Source organism: Staurois parvus, unplaced genomic scaffold (genome assembly GCF_062004578.1).
Source record: "Staurois parvus isolate SC_StPar_1 unplaced genomic scaffold, SC_StPar_1.0 ptg000132l, whole genome shotgun sequence".
NCBI lineage: Eukaryota > Metazoa > Chordata > Amphibia > Anura > Ranidae > Staurois > Staurois parvus.
Genome location: NW_028317928.1, coordinates 3,821,200 through 3,839,168, shown reverse-complemented (window position 1 = coordinate 3,839,168; position 17,969 = coordinate 3,821,200). Strand labels below are relative to the sequence as shown.

Genomic DNA, 17,969 nt, shown 5'->3' with positions numbered 1-17,969 from the left:
TATCTCAGCCGACCTCTAAATCTGCCCCCCAGACCTTATAACCCACGCCCCACTCCCCCCCACCCCAAAAAAAACCTATCTCAACCGACCTCAAAATCTAGCCCCCGACATCACCACCCCCGGCCCACTCCCCCCATCCCAAAAAAGAACCTATCTCAGCTGACCTCAAAAATCACAATTCCGGCCTTACCACCCCTGCCCCACTCCCCCCACCCCAAAAGAAAAACCTATCTCAGCTGACCTGGAAATCTGGCCCCCGACATCACCACCCCCACCCCACCCCAAAAAAAAAAATTATCTCAGCCAACCTCAAAACCCGCCCCCCGACCGGAGGTGTCTCACGCCCCCCACCCAAAAAAACCCATATCTCAGCCGACCTCAAAAAACGCTCCCCCCTGCCCACTCCCCCCACCCCAAAAAAAACCTATATCAGCCGACCTCAAAAAAGGCCCCCCCCAACTTCACCACCCCTGCCCCACTTTCCCCACCCCAAAAAAACCTATCTCAGCCGACCTCGAAATCCACCCCCCCCCCGACCTCACCACCCCCGCCCCACTCCCCCACCTTAAAAAAAAAACTGTCTCAACCGACCTCAAAATCTGGCCCCGACATCACCACCCCCGCCCCACTCCTCCTACCCCAAAAAAATAACTATCTCAGCCAACCTCAAAATCTGCCCCCTCAACCTCACCACCCCCGCCCCACTCCCCCACCTTAAAAAAAAAAGCTATCTCAGCCAATCTTCGAAACCCGCCCCCTAACCTCATCACCCCCAACCCAAAAAACAAAAACTATCTCATCCCACCTTGAAACCCACCCCCTGACCTCACCACCCCCACCCCACCCCCCAACCCCAAAAAAAATATTTCTCAGACCTCGAATCCCGCCTTCCCAAACACACCACCCCCGCCCTTTCCCCCACCCCAAATAAAAAAAACTATCTCAACCGACCTCAAAACTGCCCTCTGACCTCACAACCCCCACCCCCCCAAAAAAAAACTATCTCAGCCGACCTTAAAATCCGCCACACACCCCCACCCCAAATAAAGCCTATCTCAGCGGACCTTGAATCCTGCCCTCCCAACCTTACCACCCCTGCCCCACACCTCACCTCAAAAAAAAATCTATCTCAGCCGATCTCGAAACCCGCCCTTCACGACCTCACCATCCCTGTCCCACCCCCTCAACCCCCTGAAAAAAAAATTTCTCAGCTGACCTCAAAACTTGCCCCCCTGACCTCACCACCCCGCCCCACCCCAAAATAAATTTTCTTAGCCGATCTTGAAACTTGCCCCCCTGACCTCATGAACCCTGCCCCACCCAAAAAAAAGAACTATCTCAGCCGACCTCAAAACTCGCCCTACTTACCTCACCACCCCCATCCCACCCCCTACCCCTCCAAAAAAAAACAATACCAGCCCCCCCCCCTGAACTTACCACACCGCCCCACCCCAAAATTAAATTTCTCAGCCAACCTCGAAAACCCGCCCCTCCTACCTCACCACCCCCGCACCACCCCAAAAGAAAAACCTATCTCAGCTGACCTCGAAATCTGGCCCCCGACATCACCACCCCCGCCCCATTCCTCCTACCCCAAAAAAAATAACTATCTCAGCCAAACTCAAAATCTGCCCCGCCCCCGACCTCACCACCCCCGCCCCACTCTTCCCACCCCTGCAGCTGTCATTCGGCTATCTGCTGTCAGCAACTAGTTAAGCAGTGGTAGGCCCCAGGAGTAAATGATATATTTCTATTGTAATACAGCACCAAGCTTCTAGTCAGCAGCCCATAGTGCTGGGACCCCCTTCTCTCATAGTAAGAAGACATTATGACATGGGTGTCAAACTGGTGGCCTCTAGCTGTTGCCAAACTACAAGTCCCATGAGACATTGCAAGTTTGCAATAGTGCAAGATTGACAGTTACAAGCATGACTCCCAAAGGCAGAGGCATGATGGGACTTGTAGTTTCACAACAGCTGGAGGGCCGCCAGTTTGACACCCCTGCATTATGACCTCCTCCTCACTGGGCACACACTCACACCCCTACCAGCAAACAACTTCATTAATAGAAATACTTTCATCTTTCTTGGGCTACAACAAAATGGCCGCCAGTCCTCCTGCACTGAGGACACCAAAGCTAGCTGTGTAATCAGAACTTTCTTGGCTTAGAGGGGTCATTTAGACAGTACCACAGTTTGACTTCAGCAAGTGCGATGGGCGTTACTATGGCAATCAGGAAGTGGGTGCCCAGCTGTGGAACGCACCCAGCGGAAGTCAGGAAGCCACAGACCGGAAGTCCGGGGTTTGTATTGCTAGCGAGAAGGAAAGCAGTTGGTCGGTGGTTATGGGGGTTTGTATTGTACATGGTTGGGCAATGTGCTCACATAGTATTACATATAAATAGCAAAATGATAGGTAAATTCTTTTCATGGGTCTAACATTAGCATGACATTGTAGTGTGGGGCTGGCCGACCAATCAGAATGCAGCTGTCACTGCTATAGTGCAGAGTGGGAGATATGAGGTGTCTGATTGGTTGTCATGGAACCATGCAGCTCTTATACAGACATGTACTGTAATACTGTGTGCTGTTATTGCTGAGTAATGCACACACTGTGCTGAGTGATATATATTCATGTTATTTACCTATAGAAGCCTCCCTGGTGTGGACATCCAAGAGGCCTGAGGCTGCTGCTGGGCTCCTCCTTCTTGGACATGATGTCAGCCACCCTAGCAGACTCTGGTGACAAATTACACCAATGATACAGGGCCTCAAAGTGCGCCCCTGACACACACAGTTCCAGAGGGTCGCACAGTAGCAGTATATTCCCATGCGTCAAGGTGCATTGCGTCAAGGACTCTCAATGTTTGAAAATGTTTTCTGTGCTGCATTTCTTACAACTTACAACACAATCAACACTGAACAGAAAGCTGGAGGAATCATTGGTATAAGTGGACACAATAATAACCCCCAGCAGTGGTGTCAGTGGACACAAAACCTCCAGCATTGGTGTCAGTGAACACAATAATAACCCCCAGCATTAGTGTCAGTGAACATAATAATATCCCCCAGCATTGGTGTCAGTGAACATAATAACCCCCAGCTTTGTATCAGTGGACACAATAATAACCCCAAGTATTGGTGCCAGTGGACACAATAATAACCCCCAGCATTGGTGTCAGTAAACACAATAATAACCCCCAGCATTGGTGTCAGTAAACACAATAATAACCCCCAGCATTGGTGTCAGTGAACTCAATAATAACCCCCAGCATTGATGTCAGTGAATACAATAATATCCCCCAGCATTGGTGTCAGTGAACACAATAATATCCCCCAGCGTTGGTGTAAGTGAACACAATAAAAAACCCCAGCTTTGTATCAGTGGACACAAAAATAACCTCCAATATTGGTGTCAGTAAGCACAATAATAACCCCCAACATTGGTGTCAGTAAACACAATAATAACCCCCTGCATTGGTATCAGTGAACACAATAATAACCCCCAGAATTGGTGTCAGTAAATGCAAAGATAACCCCCAGCATTGGTGTCAGCAAATGCAATAATAACCCCCAGTAATGGTGTCAGTGAATGCAAAGATAACCCCCAGCATTGATGTCAGTGGACACAATAAGCAACAGCATTGGCATCAGTGGCCAAAGTAATAACCCCCAGCATTGGTGTCAGCAACTGCAATAATAACCCCCAGCATTGGTGTCAGTGGCCACAATAATAACCCCCGCATTAGTGTCGGTGGACACAGTAATGACCCCCCAGCATTGGTGTCAGTGATCACAATAATAACCTCTAGCATTGGTGTCAGTCGACACAATAATAACCCCCAGCATTGGTGTCAGTAAACACAAAACCCCCAGCATTGGTGTCAGTGATCATAATAATAACCCCCAGCATTGGTGTCAGTGGACACAGTAATAACCCCCAGCATTGGTGTTAGCGGACATGAAAAAAATCCTGCATTGGTGGCAGTGAACGCAAAAAACACCCCCAGCTTTGGTGTCAGTGAACACAATAATAACCCCCAGCAGTGGTATCAGTGAACACAATATTAACTCCCAGCCTTGGTGCTCCATGGGAAGGCCATGTTTACCCGCACAGGGATGCACAGGTGTTCCATTCATCCCCGCGTGGCTAGTCCCTTCTGAGTCAACTGCATCTGCATGCACACAAAAAGTGACAATCCGTGTGGGTGCAGATGAACATTCACCTTCACCGATGTCACACTGAGAGCAGTGGTTGTGTACATGCAGTTGCTGCATCCCAACTGACCCAGAAGGGACTAGCCCAGGGGTAGGCAATATGCGGCTCTCCAGCTGTTGCAGGACTACAAGTTCCATCATCCCTCTGCAAGTCATAGCTGTAACTGTCAGTTTTGTAATGTTGCAATGCCTCATGGGAAATGTAGTTCCACAACAGCTAGAGAGCCGCAGGTTGCCTACCCCTGGACTAGCCACTAGACCAAAATTTTTGGAATCCCGACCACCACACCTGTGTCCACTTGTTGGACATCCCATTTGGAAACCATGGAGTTCCCGTAGCCGTGTGCAGGATGAAAAACTTTGTTTTGCTTCTGATCGATTCGTTAACTTACTAACTTTGTTTCATTGCATTCGTAACGATATTTGTTTCGCTTAGCTTTGTTTTCTTTTGTTTATTTGTTTTTCACTGGATTCCAAAGGATCTGAAGTATTTGAATTGAATTTGAATCGAAAATGTTGAAAATATCGAATCGATCCGAATTCATTGTCAAGAATAGCTTTTACTATTCGAAATTCTAATTTCAGAAGACTGCTATATTCTTTCTATCCTTTTTTTTTTCTTTGTATTCTTTTTTTTCCCATTTTATTATTTTCTTCTATAATATATTTTTTTTTTCAGTCCTATTCTGTTCTTTTTTTTATTCTGTTTTATCTATTCTATTCTTTTAGAAATTCAAATTTCGGGAGGCCTCTATATTTTCTAGTTTCTTCTATTCGACAATTCGAATTTCAGAAGACTGCTATATTCTTTCTATTTTAATCTATTAAAATAATTTTCTATTATATTCTGTGCTATTCTATTCCTTTATTAAAGTGTTCCTAAACCTTGGACCCTGCATTCACTACATCTGGTCTCCCCGGACCCTGCATTCACTCTATCCACTCTCCCCGGGACCCGCATTCACTCTATTCGCCCTCCTCGGACCCTGCATTCACTATATCTGGTCTCCCAGGACCCTGCAATCACTATATCCGCTCTCCCCGGACCCTGCATTAATTATATCCGCTCTCCCCGGACCTTGCATTCACTATATCCGCTCTCCCCGAACACTGCTGCATGACTGCGCAATTGTCAGTTAAAGTATCGCAGCGCTGTATTGAAAAAAGGGGTTAAAGTGTTACTAAACCCAGGACCCTGCATTCACTATATCCGCTCTCCCCGGATCCTGCATTCACTATATCCACTCTCCCCGGACCCTGCATTCACTATATCCGCTCTCCCCGGACCCTGCATTCACTATATCCAGTCACCCCGAACCCTGCATTCACTATATCCGGCCTCCCTGGACCCTGCATTCATTATATCCGCTCTCCCCGGACCCCGCATTCACTATATCTGGTCTCCCCGGACTCTTCATTCACTATATCTGCTCTCCCCGGACCCCGCATTCACTATATCTGGTCTCCTTGGACCCTGCATTCACTATATCCGCTCTCCCCGGACCCTGCATTCTTTATATCCGCTCTCCTCACACCCTGCATTTACTATATCTGGACTCCCATAGTACACAGAACATAGAAATGCAATTATTTTGCTATCTATAAACTGCTAAATACCTTTTCTCATCAGCAGTTAGAGCAGTCTTGTGACTTCTGTCAGTGTCAAGCTGAGCATTGGTTACATCTTGTAGGAGGAGATTTAATTCTTCTGTAGGAGGATGCAGAACCCCTGACCTCTGTCTGGACACTGCTGATTTGCCCTGTGCTGATCACATGCAGTCTCTCAAGAAAAAAAAATACACACTAAACTGAGCATGTGCAGCTTGCCCCCAAGGCTCTGTTCTAGCAGGAGATATTTAGTAGACACTGGAAGACAGGGAGGATCAGAGAAGACAGGATCAAACAGCCTTTTTACACAATGCAGAGGATTAACCCCTTAGATTCCACAGTGAGTATAACAAGCACACTTTCCTGCATATACAGACTGATTGTACTGTTGTGGGTTTAGTGCAGTGTTTCTCAACTCCAGTCCTCATGGACCCCCAACAGGTCATGTTTTCAGGATTTCCCTCAGATGAAACAGCTGTGGTAATTACTAAGGCAGTGAAACTGATCAAATCACCTGTGCAAAATAATGGAAATCCTGAAAACATGACCTGTTGGGGGTCCATGAGGACTGGAGTTGAGAAACACTGGTTTAGTGACACTTTAACTATTCTTTTCTTTTATTTTTTATTCTATTCTTTTCGAAATTCGAATTTCATAAGGCGGGTATGTTCTAACACTGATAAACACATTCTTCAATGGAAATCAGCAATAGTCAGCAATATGTTTACACTTCGAATTTGTTTTCTAATTCGCATCGAATTTGATTCAAATTCAGATCCTTTGTTATTTTAGATGAAATTTTTTTCATTATTTCGTATTCGTTTAATGCCTTACTATTGTCATTCGGATACATCCGAATAACGACAATTGTGTCCAAATTTTGATTCAGAACTCAACCAACCGCGCATGTCTAGTTGCCGCACTTCACCCTTTCAGGCAGTTCATCCCAAAGGTGTTCTGTAGGGTTGAGGTCTTTATGTAGGCCAAACTTGTGTTCCTCCAAACTGGTCAAACTGTGTCATTACCCATATGTAAGAGAAATATATTTGAAATGTATGTTAAAAATATTTTCCCAAATATATTAACACATATTTGAAATGCTACAATTTTGGCCATATTCAATATATTTCAAAATATATTTCAATAAATATATATATATATATATATATATATATATATATATATATATATATATATATATATACACACTGTATGCATTTTTATTACAAAATATATGAAAAATATTTTTAAAAATACATTTTCAAATATACTGTGTGTCTTTGAAAATACAAATCTACATTTTTGGAATGCATTTACAATCGTATGTAAAAATATATATTAAAATGACTTTTTTATATGTAAAAAAAAATTGAAGGATATATTTAAAGAATATATATTTTTAAAAATATTTTTCATATATTTTGTAATATATAAAAAACACATTTCAACATGCGATATATATATATATATATATATATATATATATATATATATATATATATATTTTTTTTTAGTTATTGAAATATATTTTGAAATATATTGAATACGGCCAAAATTGTAGTATTTCAAATATATGTCAATATATTTGGGAGGAATAATTTAAAAATATATTTCAAATATATTTTTCTTCCATGTGGGTATGGAGCCGGCTTTGTGCGCAGTCAGACTGCAACAGGAAAGAACTTTCCCTAAACTGGTACCACAAGTTTGGAAGTACCAATAATATCATCATAATTCTGGATAACAATTTCAATAACTGAATGTAGGTGAAGGGATGGATGCTGCTCAACCGACCCCAGGAGTCCAATGTTGAGGAATGGTCTCATCTGCCGTTCTGACCACGCCCGCTGACACATTTTCCCCCTTCCCACCGGGGTTTTGGTCACAAAGGTCACCTCTGTGAACAAGGCCTGGTGGACGGGATGAAACACGTCTGAAGGTAAGGCCAGAACGGCTGCTGAGACCATTCCTCAACAGTGGACTCCTGGGGTTGGTTGAGCAGCATCCATCCCTTCACATGTATTTGCTGACACATTCCAGTGTCAGACTCAGGCTCCCCTCTTCTCACTTGCCGGTGGGGTCTTCTTCTTCCTTCCATCCATAGCTTGGAGCGGCCCCATAAGGTATACTTTTAAATGAATATATGTAATATTGATGTGATCTGCAGGTTATTTTACGGCGTTGTTTTAATCTTTGCAGGAGCCCATTATGGCAACCAACCTACATAAGGGAAAATAACTTTTTCCAGGCTCTCTGCTAATGATGGAGAAGGCCAAAGGACACGTGGCAGAGAGAATATTAAACCTCACCCTGGAGATCATGTATCTGCTGACTGGAGAGGTGAGGAGGATTCTGGGAGGTCACATGACATCACTCTCATCTCTATTAATAAAACACAGACCTAACTAGAGAGGTGAGGAGGATACTGGGAGGTCACATGACATCATCACTCTTATCTCTATTAATAAAATACAGACCTGAGAGGTGAGGAGGATTCTGGGAGGTCACATGACATCCCTCCTATCTCTATTAATAAAACACAGACCTAACCGGAGAGGTGAGGAGGATTCTGGGAGGTCACATGACATCACTCTCATCTCTATTAATAAAACACAGACCTGACCAGAGAGGTGAGGAGGATTCTAGGAGGTCACATGACATCACTCTTATCTCTATTAATAAAACAGACCGGAGAGGTGAGGAAGATTCTGGGAGGTCACATGACATCACTCTTATCTCTATTAATAAAACACAGACCTGACCGGAGAGGTGAGGAGGATTCTGGGAAGTCACAGAGCTTCACTATTAGGAAAACACAGATATGGCTGAAAAGGTGATAATTCTTATTGGTCATCAATTTTAATACTTTAACCACTTCCCTACCCAGCACTTTTACCCCCTTCCTTCCCAGGCCAATTTTCTCACACTTTGAATGACAATTGCGCGGTCACGCAACAGTGTACCCAAACAAAATTTGTATAATTTTTGTCAGACAGATAGAGCTTTCTTTTGGTGGTATTTAATCACCTCTGGGATTTTTTATTTTTTGCTAAACAAACAAAAAAAGACTGAACATTTTGAAAAAAAATGTTTTCCTTAGTTTCCATTTTAAAAATGTTTTCCTTAGTTTCCATTTTTTTATTTACCAAAAATTTGGTAAATAAGTAATTTTTCGCCTTCACTGATGTGCGCTAATGAGGCTGCAGTGATGGGCACTGATAGGCGGCACTGATGGACATTGACAGGCATCACTGAATGGCACTGAAAGGCAGCACTCATATATTATTATTATACAGGATTTATATAGTGCCAACAGTTTGCTCAGCACTTTACAATATAACGGGAGACAATACAGCAACAATACAGTTCAATACAAGAGGGATAGGAGGGCTTGTTACTGGGAGCTTACAATCTAGGAGGGAGGGGCTAGTGGTACAAAAGGTAGTAACTGTGGGGGATGGACTGGTAGGAGGAGTAGAAGATTCCAGTATTAGCTGAGGGCAGGATAGGTTTCCTTGAAGAGAGAGGATTTCAGAGATCGCTTAAAAGTGAGCAGAGTAGACGATAGTCTGTTAAATTGGGGTAGAGAGTTCCGGAGAATGGGGGGGCTCTGGAGAAGTCCTGGAGATGAGCAGGGAGGAGGAGACAAAGGATCTAGAAAACAGGAGGTCGTGCAAGGATCGGAGAGTACGGTTTGGGTGATATCTGGAGATATGGCACTGATAGGCGGCACTGACTGGCACCGATAGGCGGCACTGATGAGCACTGATAGGCAGCACTAACACTGATAAGCGGCACTGCTAGGCAGCATGGACTGGCACTGATATTTGGCACTGAAAGGCAGCTCTGATGAGCACTGACATGTGGCATTGATGGGCACTGACAGGTGGCACTGATGATCAGTGTAAATATCCCCTCTGAGGAATGCTGCTTACTAGCGCTCCTCTCCTCATGTGCTGTTAGCGGGAGGAGAGGACTGCCTATAACTGGCACAGTTGATCACATGATAGAGCCTACATCATCGGCTCTATTATGGGCATGCGCAGCTAGAGTTAGAGGACGCCATATGATGTCCTCCCAGAACGAGAGAACCGCCTCCCTCCTGTCATCTCCTTCTATGCCGGGCGTGAGGCGGTTAAGAATAGGTAGGCTAGTTTAGATGATGGTATAACTTGCTATTGTTCCTTATATTTTAGAATTATATCATTTTCAAGCTGTCAGATGGCTGGGTTTTACCAAATTTGAAAAAGACCCAGAGCCTCATGAGGGAACCTCAGCCAGACTTGCTGATACCCAAGGAAAACAATGACAAGAAGATTCTAGAAGTCGCCCAGAAGATCATTGAGTTGCTGACAGGAGAGGTGAGCGGTGCCGGGAATTCTGGGACATTATCCAGTAACAGACAGGGGATGTGTCTGGATGGTGACTGTATCATTGTGTGTGTCAGGTTCCTATAAGGTGTCAGGATGTCACTGTCTATTTCTCCATGGAGGAGTGGGAATATATAGAAGGACACAAGGATCTCTACAAGGACGTCATGATGGAGAACCGGCCGCCCCTCACATCACCGGGTAAGAGGAGACTTCCATTTCTTGTATTGAGGATCCACCTAGATACACACATCCTCTGATATAAAGACATAGAAACAATGGATTCAGTCAGTGTGTGTGTTTCCTACAGATGGATCCAGTAATGGGAACCCACCAGAGAGATGTCCCTGTCCTCTATATTCCCGGGACTCCACACAGGAACATCAGGAGATCCCTCAGGAGGATCAGGTAGATGGATCCAGTATTTGGAACCCACCAGAGAGATGTCCCCGTCCTGTGTATTCCTGGGACTCCACACAGGAACATCAGGAGATCCCTCAGGAGGATCAGGTAGATGGATCCAGTATTGGGAACCCCCCAGAGAGATGTCCCCGTCCTCTGTATTCCTGGGACTCCACACAGGAACATCAGGAGATCCCTCAGGAGGATCAGGTAGATGGATCCAGTATTGGGAACCCCCCAGAGAGATGTCCCCGTCCTCTGTATTCCTGGTACTCCACACAGGAACATCACGAGATCCCTCAGGAGGATCAGGTAGATGGGACAAACAGACTTAATAAAATATTTTTAATGAATGGTGTCACAGCTGTATAGTTCATAGCTGACAAAACGTATTATGTGCTTCTTTGATTTTTTTTCCAGAAAGAAGGTGCGAGGGATATTACGTTTGAAGGTGCACCTGTACTAGAAATGGATGTGATGGGTGATGTTTTGCGTAAGGTGGAGGAGATCCCTTCAGAGATCAGCACAGGTGAGTAATAAACACTAAATCCAGAGAAGAGTCCCAGATCCTCCTTGTTCAGTCACTACAACAATCTCTTCTTCTCCTCCCTCCTCTGTCAGTAGACAGTAATGGGAGACAGTATGTGCCCAGTGGGGGACATAGAGGCTCTTATTTAGGTATTTCATTCTTTAGTTAAAGTGGTTGTAAACCTCAGACATAAAATATGAACAAAGCATATCCCACTATAGTGTGTACTTGTCTCAATCCAGAGCACTAAGTGTCATTTCTGTCTGCTGCCTTGATCCTCAGATATCAGCATCACTTCTGACAAGTTTTGTTGACACTAACATAAAAAAGGTGACGGGAAGGGACCTCCAGCACACAGCCTGTAATTGACAGTCTCAGCTGTGTTCCTGTGTGAAGGGGGGAAAGTGTCCCTTCCCTCCAATCAGCTCTCAGAGCTCTCCTCACTTAGTTCTGCAGTGTGTAACATCAGCTGTCAGCCCCTTTTTTTCTGAACTCCTATAAATGCAGCACTTTGAACGGATGTAGTGCAGAGAAGACTGCAGATAAACAGGTACAACTTATGTAAGTGGATTTGTTTAACCTCTGTGTATCACCTGAGGATAGTCCCTTTTTTGGGGTATATGTAAGGGCTCACAACCACTTTAAGTAACCCTTTGAATGTAAAGAGAGCTGCCTCTTGAATACAAATCAAAAAGAAAAACATTGAAAGAAGAATCCCATCTGTTGGTCATCTACTGTATCTTTCTAATCCAGGTAAGTAGTTCAGGGTGTCAGCATAGAGCCCTTCCCAATGCACTCTAACAGACCTTTGGTGTCACCCCTCACTTCCTCATTGCTACAGGTTGCATAAGAATGCTTATTATGAGGGTGTGTTGCTTATATATTTATACAAACATAGAGTGTTGGAGTGGGGGGCAGGAGGAGTATTTCCAATAAAAGAGAAGAGTATTTTAACCACTTCAATACCGGGTCACCTATACCTCCTTCCTGTCCAGGCCAATTTTCAGCTTTCAGCACTGTCGCACTTTGACAATTGCGCTGTCATGCAACACTGTACCCATATGAAATTTTTATACACAAGTAGAGCTTTCTTTTTGTGGTATTTAATCACCACTGAGTTTTTTATTTTTTGCTAAATAAAAAACACCTGAAACTTTGAAAAATAACGCACTTTTCTTTGTTTCTGTTATAAAATTTTGCAACTAAATAACATTTCTTCATAAATTTAGGTCAAAATGTATTCCGCTATATTTCTTTGGTGAAAATAATAATAGTAATTGAATTTGTATTTTTTTTTCAAATGTTTCTATTATTTTTTTTATTACATTTCTTAAAGTAGAGCTCCTGCCACTTTTTACATTCTACAAAGAGTGAGAATGTTCATATCTTGTCAGGTTTTTACTATTGTGTTTGTCGCCACTTGGAGACTTTTAACTAAAAAAAAATTCCACTTTAACTATTCTTTATTCCTTCATTTCTATATCCCTCTAGAAGGACAGTATGGTGGGAATAACTTGGAAAAATGGACCATTAACTCCCTAGACGTTGAAACACATGATCACTTCATTTATGATCCTTCAGAAGAAAACCTCATTACCCCTAATCTCCATCCAGATTTGTCACATGGCAGAGATTTCGTTGATCACTCACTTCCTGTTATCCACCATACAGTTCAGAGTGCCACACCTGATGGAGAGAAGCCATATATGTGTTCTGAATGTGGGAAGTCCTTTACCCAGAAATCAAATCTTGTAGCTCACCAGAAGATTCACACGGGGGTTCGTCCATTTTCCTGTCCTGAGTGTGGGAAGTGTTTTAAACGAAACACCCATCTTGTCATCCACCAAAGGGTCCACACAGGGGAGAAGCCGTATTCATGTCTGCAATGTGGAAAGTCTTTTACTAGGAAACCCAATCTCATCTCTCACCAGAGAAGGCACACAGGAGAGAAGCCTTATTCCTGTTCTGTATGCCGGAAAAGGTTTTCGGAAAAAGCCTACTATGTGAGACATGAGAAGACTCACTCTGGTCACTTCCCTTATTCCTGCCCTCAGTGTGAGAAAGGCTTCGCCCATAAATCCGTTCTCATAACCCATCTGAAGAACCACACTGGGGCAAAGCCTTTTTCCTGCTCAGAATGTGGTAAGACCTTCAAGTTCCAGGCAAGTCTCACCAAGCATCAGAAAACCCACCAAGGAGGGAAGCCATATTCTTGTTTGGAGTGCGGACAATGTTTTGCAACAGAGTCACACTTCTTGAGGCACATGCAGATACACCCTAGTTCGGTGACATATTCAAGTTCCGAAAGTAGACAGTATGTTAAATCAGACTTTGTAAAGTGTGAGATGGTTTACAACTGAGGACTCATCCTGAATATGAAAGTTGCATTTATGTTTTTTTATGCTAGGCATCAGATAAGAAGATTTGAGTGCACAAAATATCAGATCTCAAAGACAATCAAGTCTCCTAGTTTGGAGACGGACCCCCAGAGTGGCCAGTGTGGATGAAAACTCGTTGCAACCAGGATACCTACCTTTTCAAACCATAAAAGTCATGAGAGGTTCCTCCCCGTGTTCCACAAGTAGGGTAAAGCAGCAGTGGCAATGGTGGTGTTGGAGTGGCAGTACTGAGGGGTAGGAGTGATGGCTTTGGAAGAGGAAAAGAATGTTGGCCTAGATCCTTACAGGAGCCCAAGCACACACTGGAGGAGGATAACGAGATCAGTAGGCTTCTCTGTACGTTCCATTTGTTGAATTCACAGCACATTGCAATCCATCAAAGCCTTTTTGGTTACAGCACTTCACCTTCTAATATTCTGAATCCTGATGTGTAGAGGATTACGGGAGGCTAGTACATAGACAAATCGAGGTATTATTGGAAAATACATTCATTAACAGTCATGACATGTAAACTCAACAGTATCCAGACGTCCTTCCTTCATTATGAGGCAGTTTGTTTTCAGCCATATTGCATATGTAGCTAGCTGGAGTTCAGGCTTACTTAACCTGGCCATGCAGCAGATATTTTGTTCGATTCCAGTTGAATTGAATGAAATTCAAGTTGTGGGTCACCCTGTCAGCACCCTCCAGCTCAACAAACTTCTGTTGAAATAATCGAAGAAGCATGGAGGAAAATCTGTATGCCAAACAGTGACTGCGCTAAATCAGCTGCAGAACCTTCACAGGAGATTCCTTAATTTACACCAGGGGTCTCCAAACTGAGGTCCTTTGCTTGCCTTTATCTGGCCCTTGGGGCACTATTCCTCCCACTGACACCAATGATGGGACACTATTCCTCCCACTGACACCAATGATGGGACACTATTCCTCCCACTGACACCAATGATGGGACACTATTCCTCCCACTGACACCAATGATGGGACACTATTCCTCCCACTGATACCAATGATGGGGCACTATTCCTCCCACCGATACCAATGATGGGGCACTATTCCTCCGACCGACACCAATGATGGGGCACTATTCCTCCCACTGATACCAATGATGGGGCACTATCCCTCCCACTGACACCAATGATGGGACACTATTCCTCCCACTGACACCAATGATGGGACACTATTCCTCCCACTGACACCAATGATGGGACACTATTCCTCCCACTGATACCAATGATGGGGCACTATTCCTCCCACCGATACCAATGATGGGGCACTATTCCTCCGACCGACACCAATGATGGGGCACTATTCCTCTCACTGACACCAACAGTGGGACACTACAGTATTCCTCCCACTGACATCAATGATGGGACACTATTTCTCCCACTGAGACCAATGATGGGGAACTATTCTTCCCACTGACACCAGCAATGGGGCACTAATTCTCCCACAGACACCAGCAATGAGGCACTAATTCTCCCACAGACACCAGCAATGAGGCACTATTCCTCCCACAGACACCAATGATGGGGCACTATTCCTCCTACAGACACCAATGATGGGGCACTATTCCTCCTATTGACACCAATGATGGGGCACTATTTCTCCCACTGACACCAATGATGGGGCACTATTCCTCCCACTGACACCAATGATGGGGCAATATTTCTCCCACTGACACCAATGATGGGGCATTATTCCTCCCACTGACACCAATGATGGAGCACTATTCCCACTGATACCAATGATGGGGCACTATTCCTCCCATTGACACCAATGTTGAGCACTATTCCTCCCACTGATACCAATGATGGGGCACTATTTCTCCCACCGACACCAATGGTAGGGCACTATTCCTCCCACCAACACCAATGATGGGGCACGATTTCTCCCACCAACACCAATGATGGGGCATGATTTCTCCCACAGACACTAGTGATCGGGGCACTAAACCAGCCATACAGGAATGAACATTCGTCTGGTTCAGTACAAACCGGCTGAATTTTTATCTGTCTATGGGCAGGCTGGTCATAATGAAGTCAATCAACTTCAGTACAAAAAACTGATCACCTGCCCAGGTCTATAACTGGCTTTTTAAACAGTGAACATGGAGGGCGTCACTATGTGAAAGATTCAAAAAATAGAACTATCCAGTTCAACTTGCCAGCCTACCCCAGTCTAATCACGGCTATTGTCGGCAAGGAACATGGATATGTATAACTTATCAACAGAGGGGGATAAGAAAATCCAGTTCAATCTGCCAGCCAGTTGGCCAACTATCAAAAACCAAATTAACCTATCTAGAAACATGCGTTTAAAAACAGGGGTTTAGTTAGCACACATTTGCAAATACATACGTAAGCCACAGAGCCACGTCACGGCACCCAGAGTATCTGTGGTCCTAACTCTATAAATCTAGAGATCTAGAGTACAACCAGTCTGTCGGTGTTGCCTGCTGAACAGTGACTATAGCTGCCCTCAGTGATCATTGTACTCTGCCGGAGGAGAAGGTTCCCCATGCTCCCCGCCTGCGGAAGGGATTCCCCCATTAACATTGATTGTGTTGATGGGCAAATAGAGCAATTTTCTTTCCTTCAAGCCATTGCTGAAAGAAAGAAAATTGCATAATGTATGCAATCGTATCAGGGGTGCCATATTACCACTGACTCCGGGGACCACTAGGACAGGCATAGATTAATGATCTCTTGCAGCTTAAGTGCAATGGCCCAGTGAATATATGGATAGTATCCTAAAGCCTTGCTGCCCTCTAAGACTGGGGATGTCCTGTAGCCACTCGAAGAGAAATACAGAAAAAAGATGGTGCACCGGCCTAGTACATCATCCAACAAGTTTTTATTATAAATAAAGAAAAAATTATTCACAAGCATAGGAGTTAAAAGCACTTATCAAGCCTCACATACGTGACTACATGTATCCAAAGAGGACACTTTCCAAAGCATAGGTGGATTCACACAAGGGTCTCTGCAGACTGACGCGTTTCGAAGGAGTAGCCTTCCTCCTCAAACCCTTCCTCAGAGCCCGCATGGAAGAAAAATATATTTAAAATATATTTTTAAAAATATTCTTCCCAAATATAATATATTGACATATATTTGAAATACTACAATTTTGGCTGTATTCAATATATTTACACATACATACACACTGTATGTTGAAATGTGTTTTTTATATATTACATGATAAATGAAAAATATTTTTAAAATATATTCTTCAGATTTTTTTAACATATAAAAAAGTCATTTTAACATATATATATTTAACATATATTTAACATATATTTTTACATATATTTGTAAATGCATTCCAAAAATGTAGATGAAATGTATTTTTGAGGACATACAGTATATTTGAAAATGTATTTAATGTATAAATTTTTCATATATTTTGTAATAAAAATGCATTTCAACATACGGCCAAAATTGTAGTATTTCAAATATATGTCAGAAGAATATTTTTAAAATATATATCAAAAATATTCTTCCCAAATATATTGACATATATTTGAAATACTACAATCTCTCTCTCTCTCTCTCTCTCTCTCTCTCTCTCTCTCTCTCTCTCTCTCTCTCTCTCTCTCTCTCTCTCTCTCTCTCTCTCTCTCTCTCTCTCTCTCTCTCTCTCTCTCTCTCTCTCTCTCTCTCTCTCTCTCTCTCCCCCCCCCCACACTGCATGTTGAAATGCTTTTTTGAGATTTTTTTTTTAACATATAAAAAAGTCATTTTAACATATATTTGTAAATGGATTCCAAAAATGTATTTTTAAAGACATACAGTACAGGTGAAACTTGAAAAATTAGAATATGGTGCAAAAGTTCATTTATTTCAGTAATGCAACTTAAAAGGTGAAACTATTATATGAGATAGACTCATTACATGCAAAGCAAGATAGTTCAAGCCGTGATTTGTCATAATTGTGGTGATTATGGCTTACAGCTCATGAAAACCCCAAATCCACAATCTGAGAAAATTTGAATATTACATGCAATCAATAAACCAAGGATTGTACATAGAACAATATCGGACCTATGAAAAGTATAAGCATGCATATGTACTCAGTACTTGGTTTGGGCCTTTTTTGCAGCAATTACTGCCTCAAAGCAGCGTGGCATAGAAGCTATCAGCCTGTGGCACTGCTGAGGTGTTATGGAAGATCGGGATGCTTCAATAGCGGCATTCAGCTCTTCTGCATTGTTCGGTCTCATGTCTCTCATCTTTCTCTTGGCAATGCCCCATAGATTCTCTATGGTGTTCAGGTCAGGCGAGTTTGCTGGCCAATCAAGCACAGTAATTCCAAGGTCATTGAACCAGGTTTTGGTGCTTTTGGCAGTGTGGGCAGGTGCCAAGTCCTGCTGGAAAATGAAGTCAGCATCCCCAAAAAGCTTGTCTGCGGAAGGAAGCATGAAGTGCTCCAAAATCTCCTGGTA

The 17,969-nt window shown here is 43.4% G+C and overlaps 1 protein-coding gene across 2 annotated transcripts; it reads left to right on the top strand.

Moving 5' to 3' along the window:
- The first annotated feature begins 2,290 nt into the window (after positions 1 to 2,290).
- LOC149466189 (uncharacterized) lies at positions 2,291 to 16,791 on the top strand. Of its 2 annotated transcripts, XM_089672796.1 has the most exons (7): positions 2,291 to 2,350; positions 8,025 to 8,165; positions 10,022 to 10,186; positions 10,273 to 10,396; positions 10,506 to 10,909; positions 11,018 to 11,126; positions 12,618 to 16,790. In XM_089672796.1, the coding sequence occupies exons 2-7, from the start codon at positions 8,085 to 8,087 to the stop codon at positions 13,484 to 13,486; spliced, it is 1,752 nt and encodes a 583-aa protein (XP_089528922.1). In that variant the 5' UTR covers positions 2,291 to 2,350; positions 8,025 to 8,084; the 3' UTR covers positions 13,487 to 16,790. The 2 variants fall into 2 exon arrangements, with proteins under 2 accessions (XP_089528922.1, XP_089528924.1); XM_089672798.1 differs by lacking the exon at positions 2,291 to 2,350 and having other exon boundaries at positions 8,073 to 8,165; positions 12,618 to 16,791.
- The last annotated feature ends 1,178 nt before the right edge of the window (positions 16,792 to 17,969 follow it).

Excerpts from the sequence above, each read along its gene's own strand:
- LOC149466189 (XM_089672798.1), top strand. The coding sequence starts at position 8,085 with ATGATGGAGAAGGCCAAAGGACACGTGGCAGAGAGAATATTAAACCTC. Across the intron at positions 10,187-10,272 it reads TTGAGTTGCTGACAGGAGAG|GTTCCTATAAGGTGTCAGGA; the intron begins GTGAGCGGTGCC and ends TGTGTGTGTCAG. Across the intron at positions 10,910-11,017 it reads AGATCCCTCAGGAGGATCAG|AAAGAAGGTGCGAGGGATAT; the intron begins GTAGATGGGACA and ends TTTTTTTTCCAG.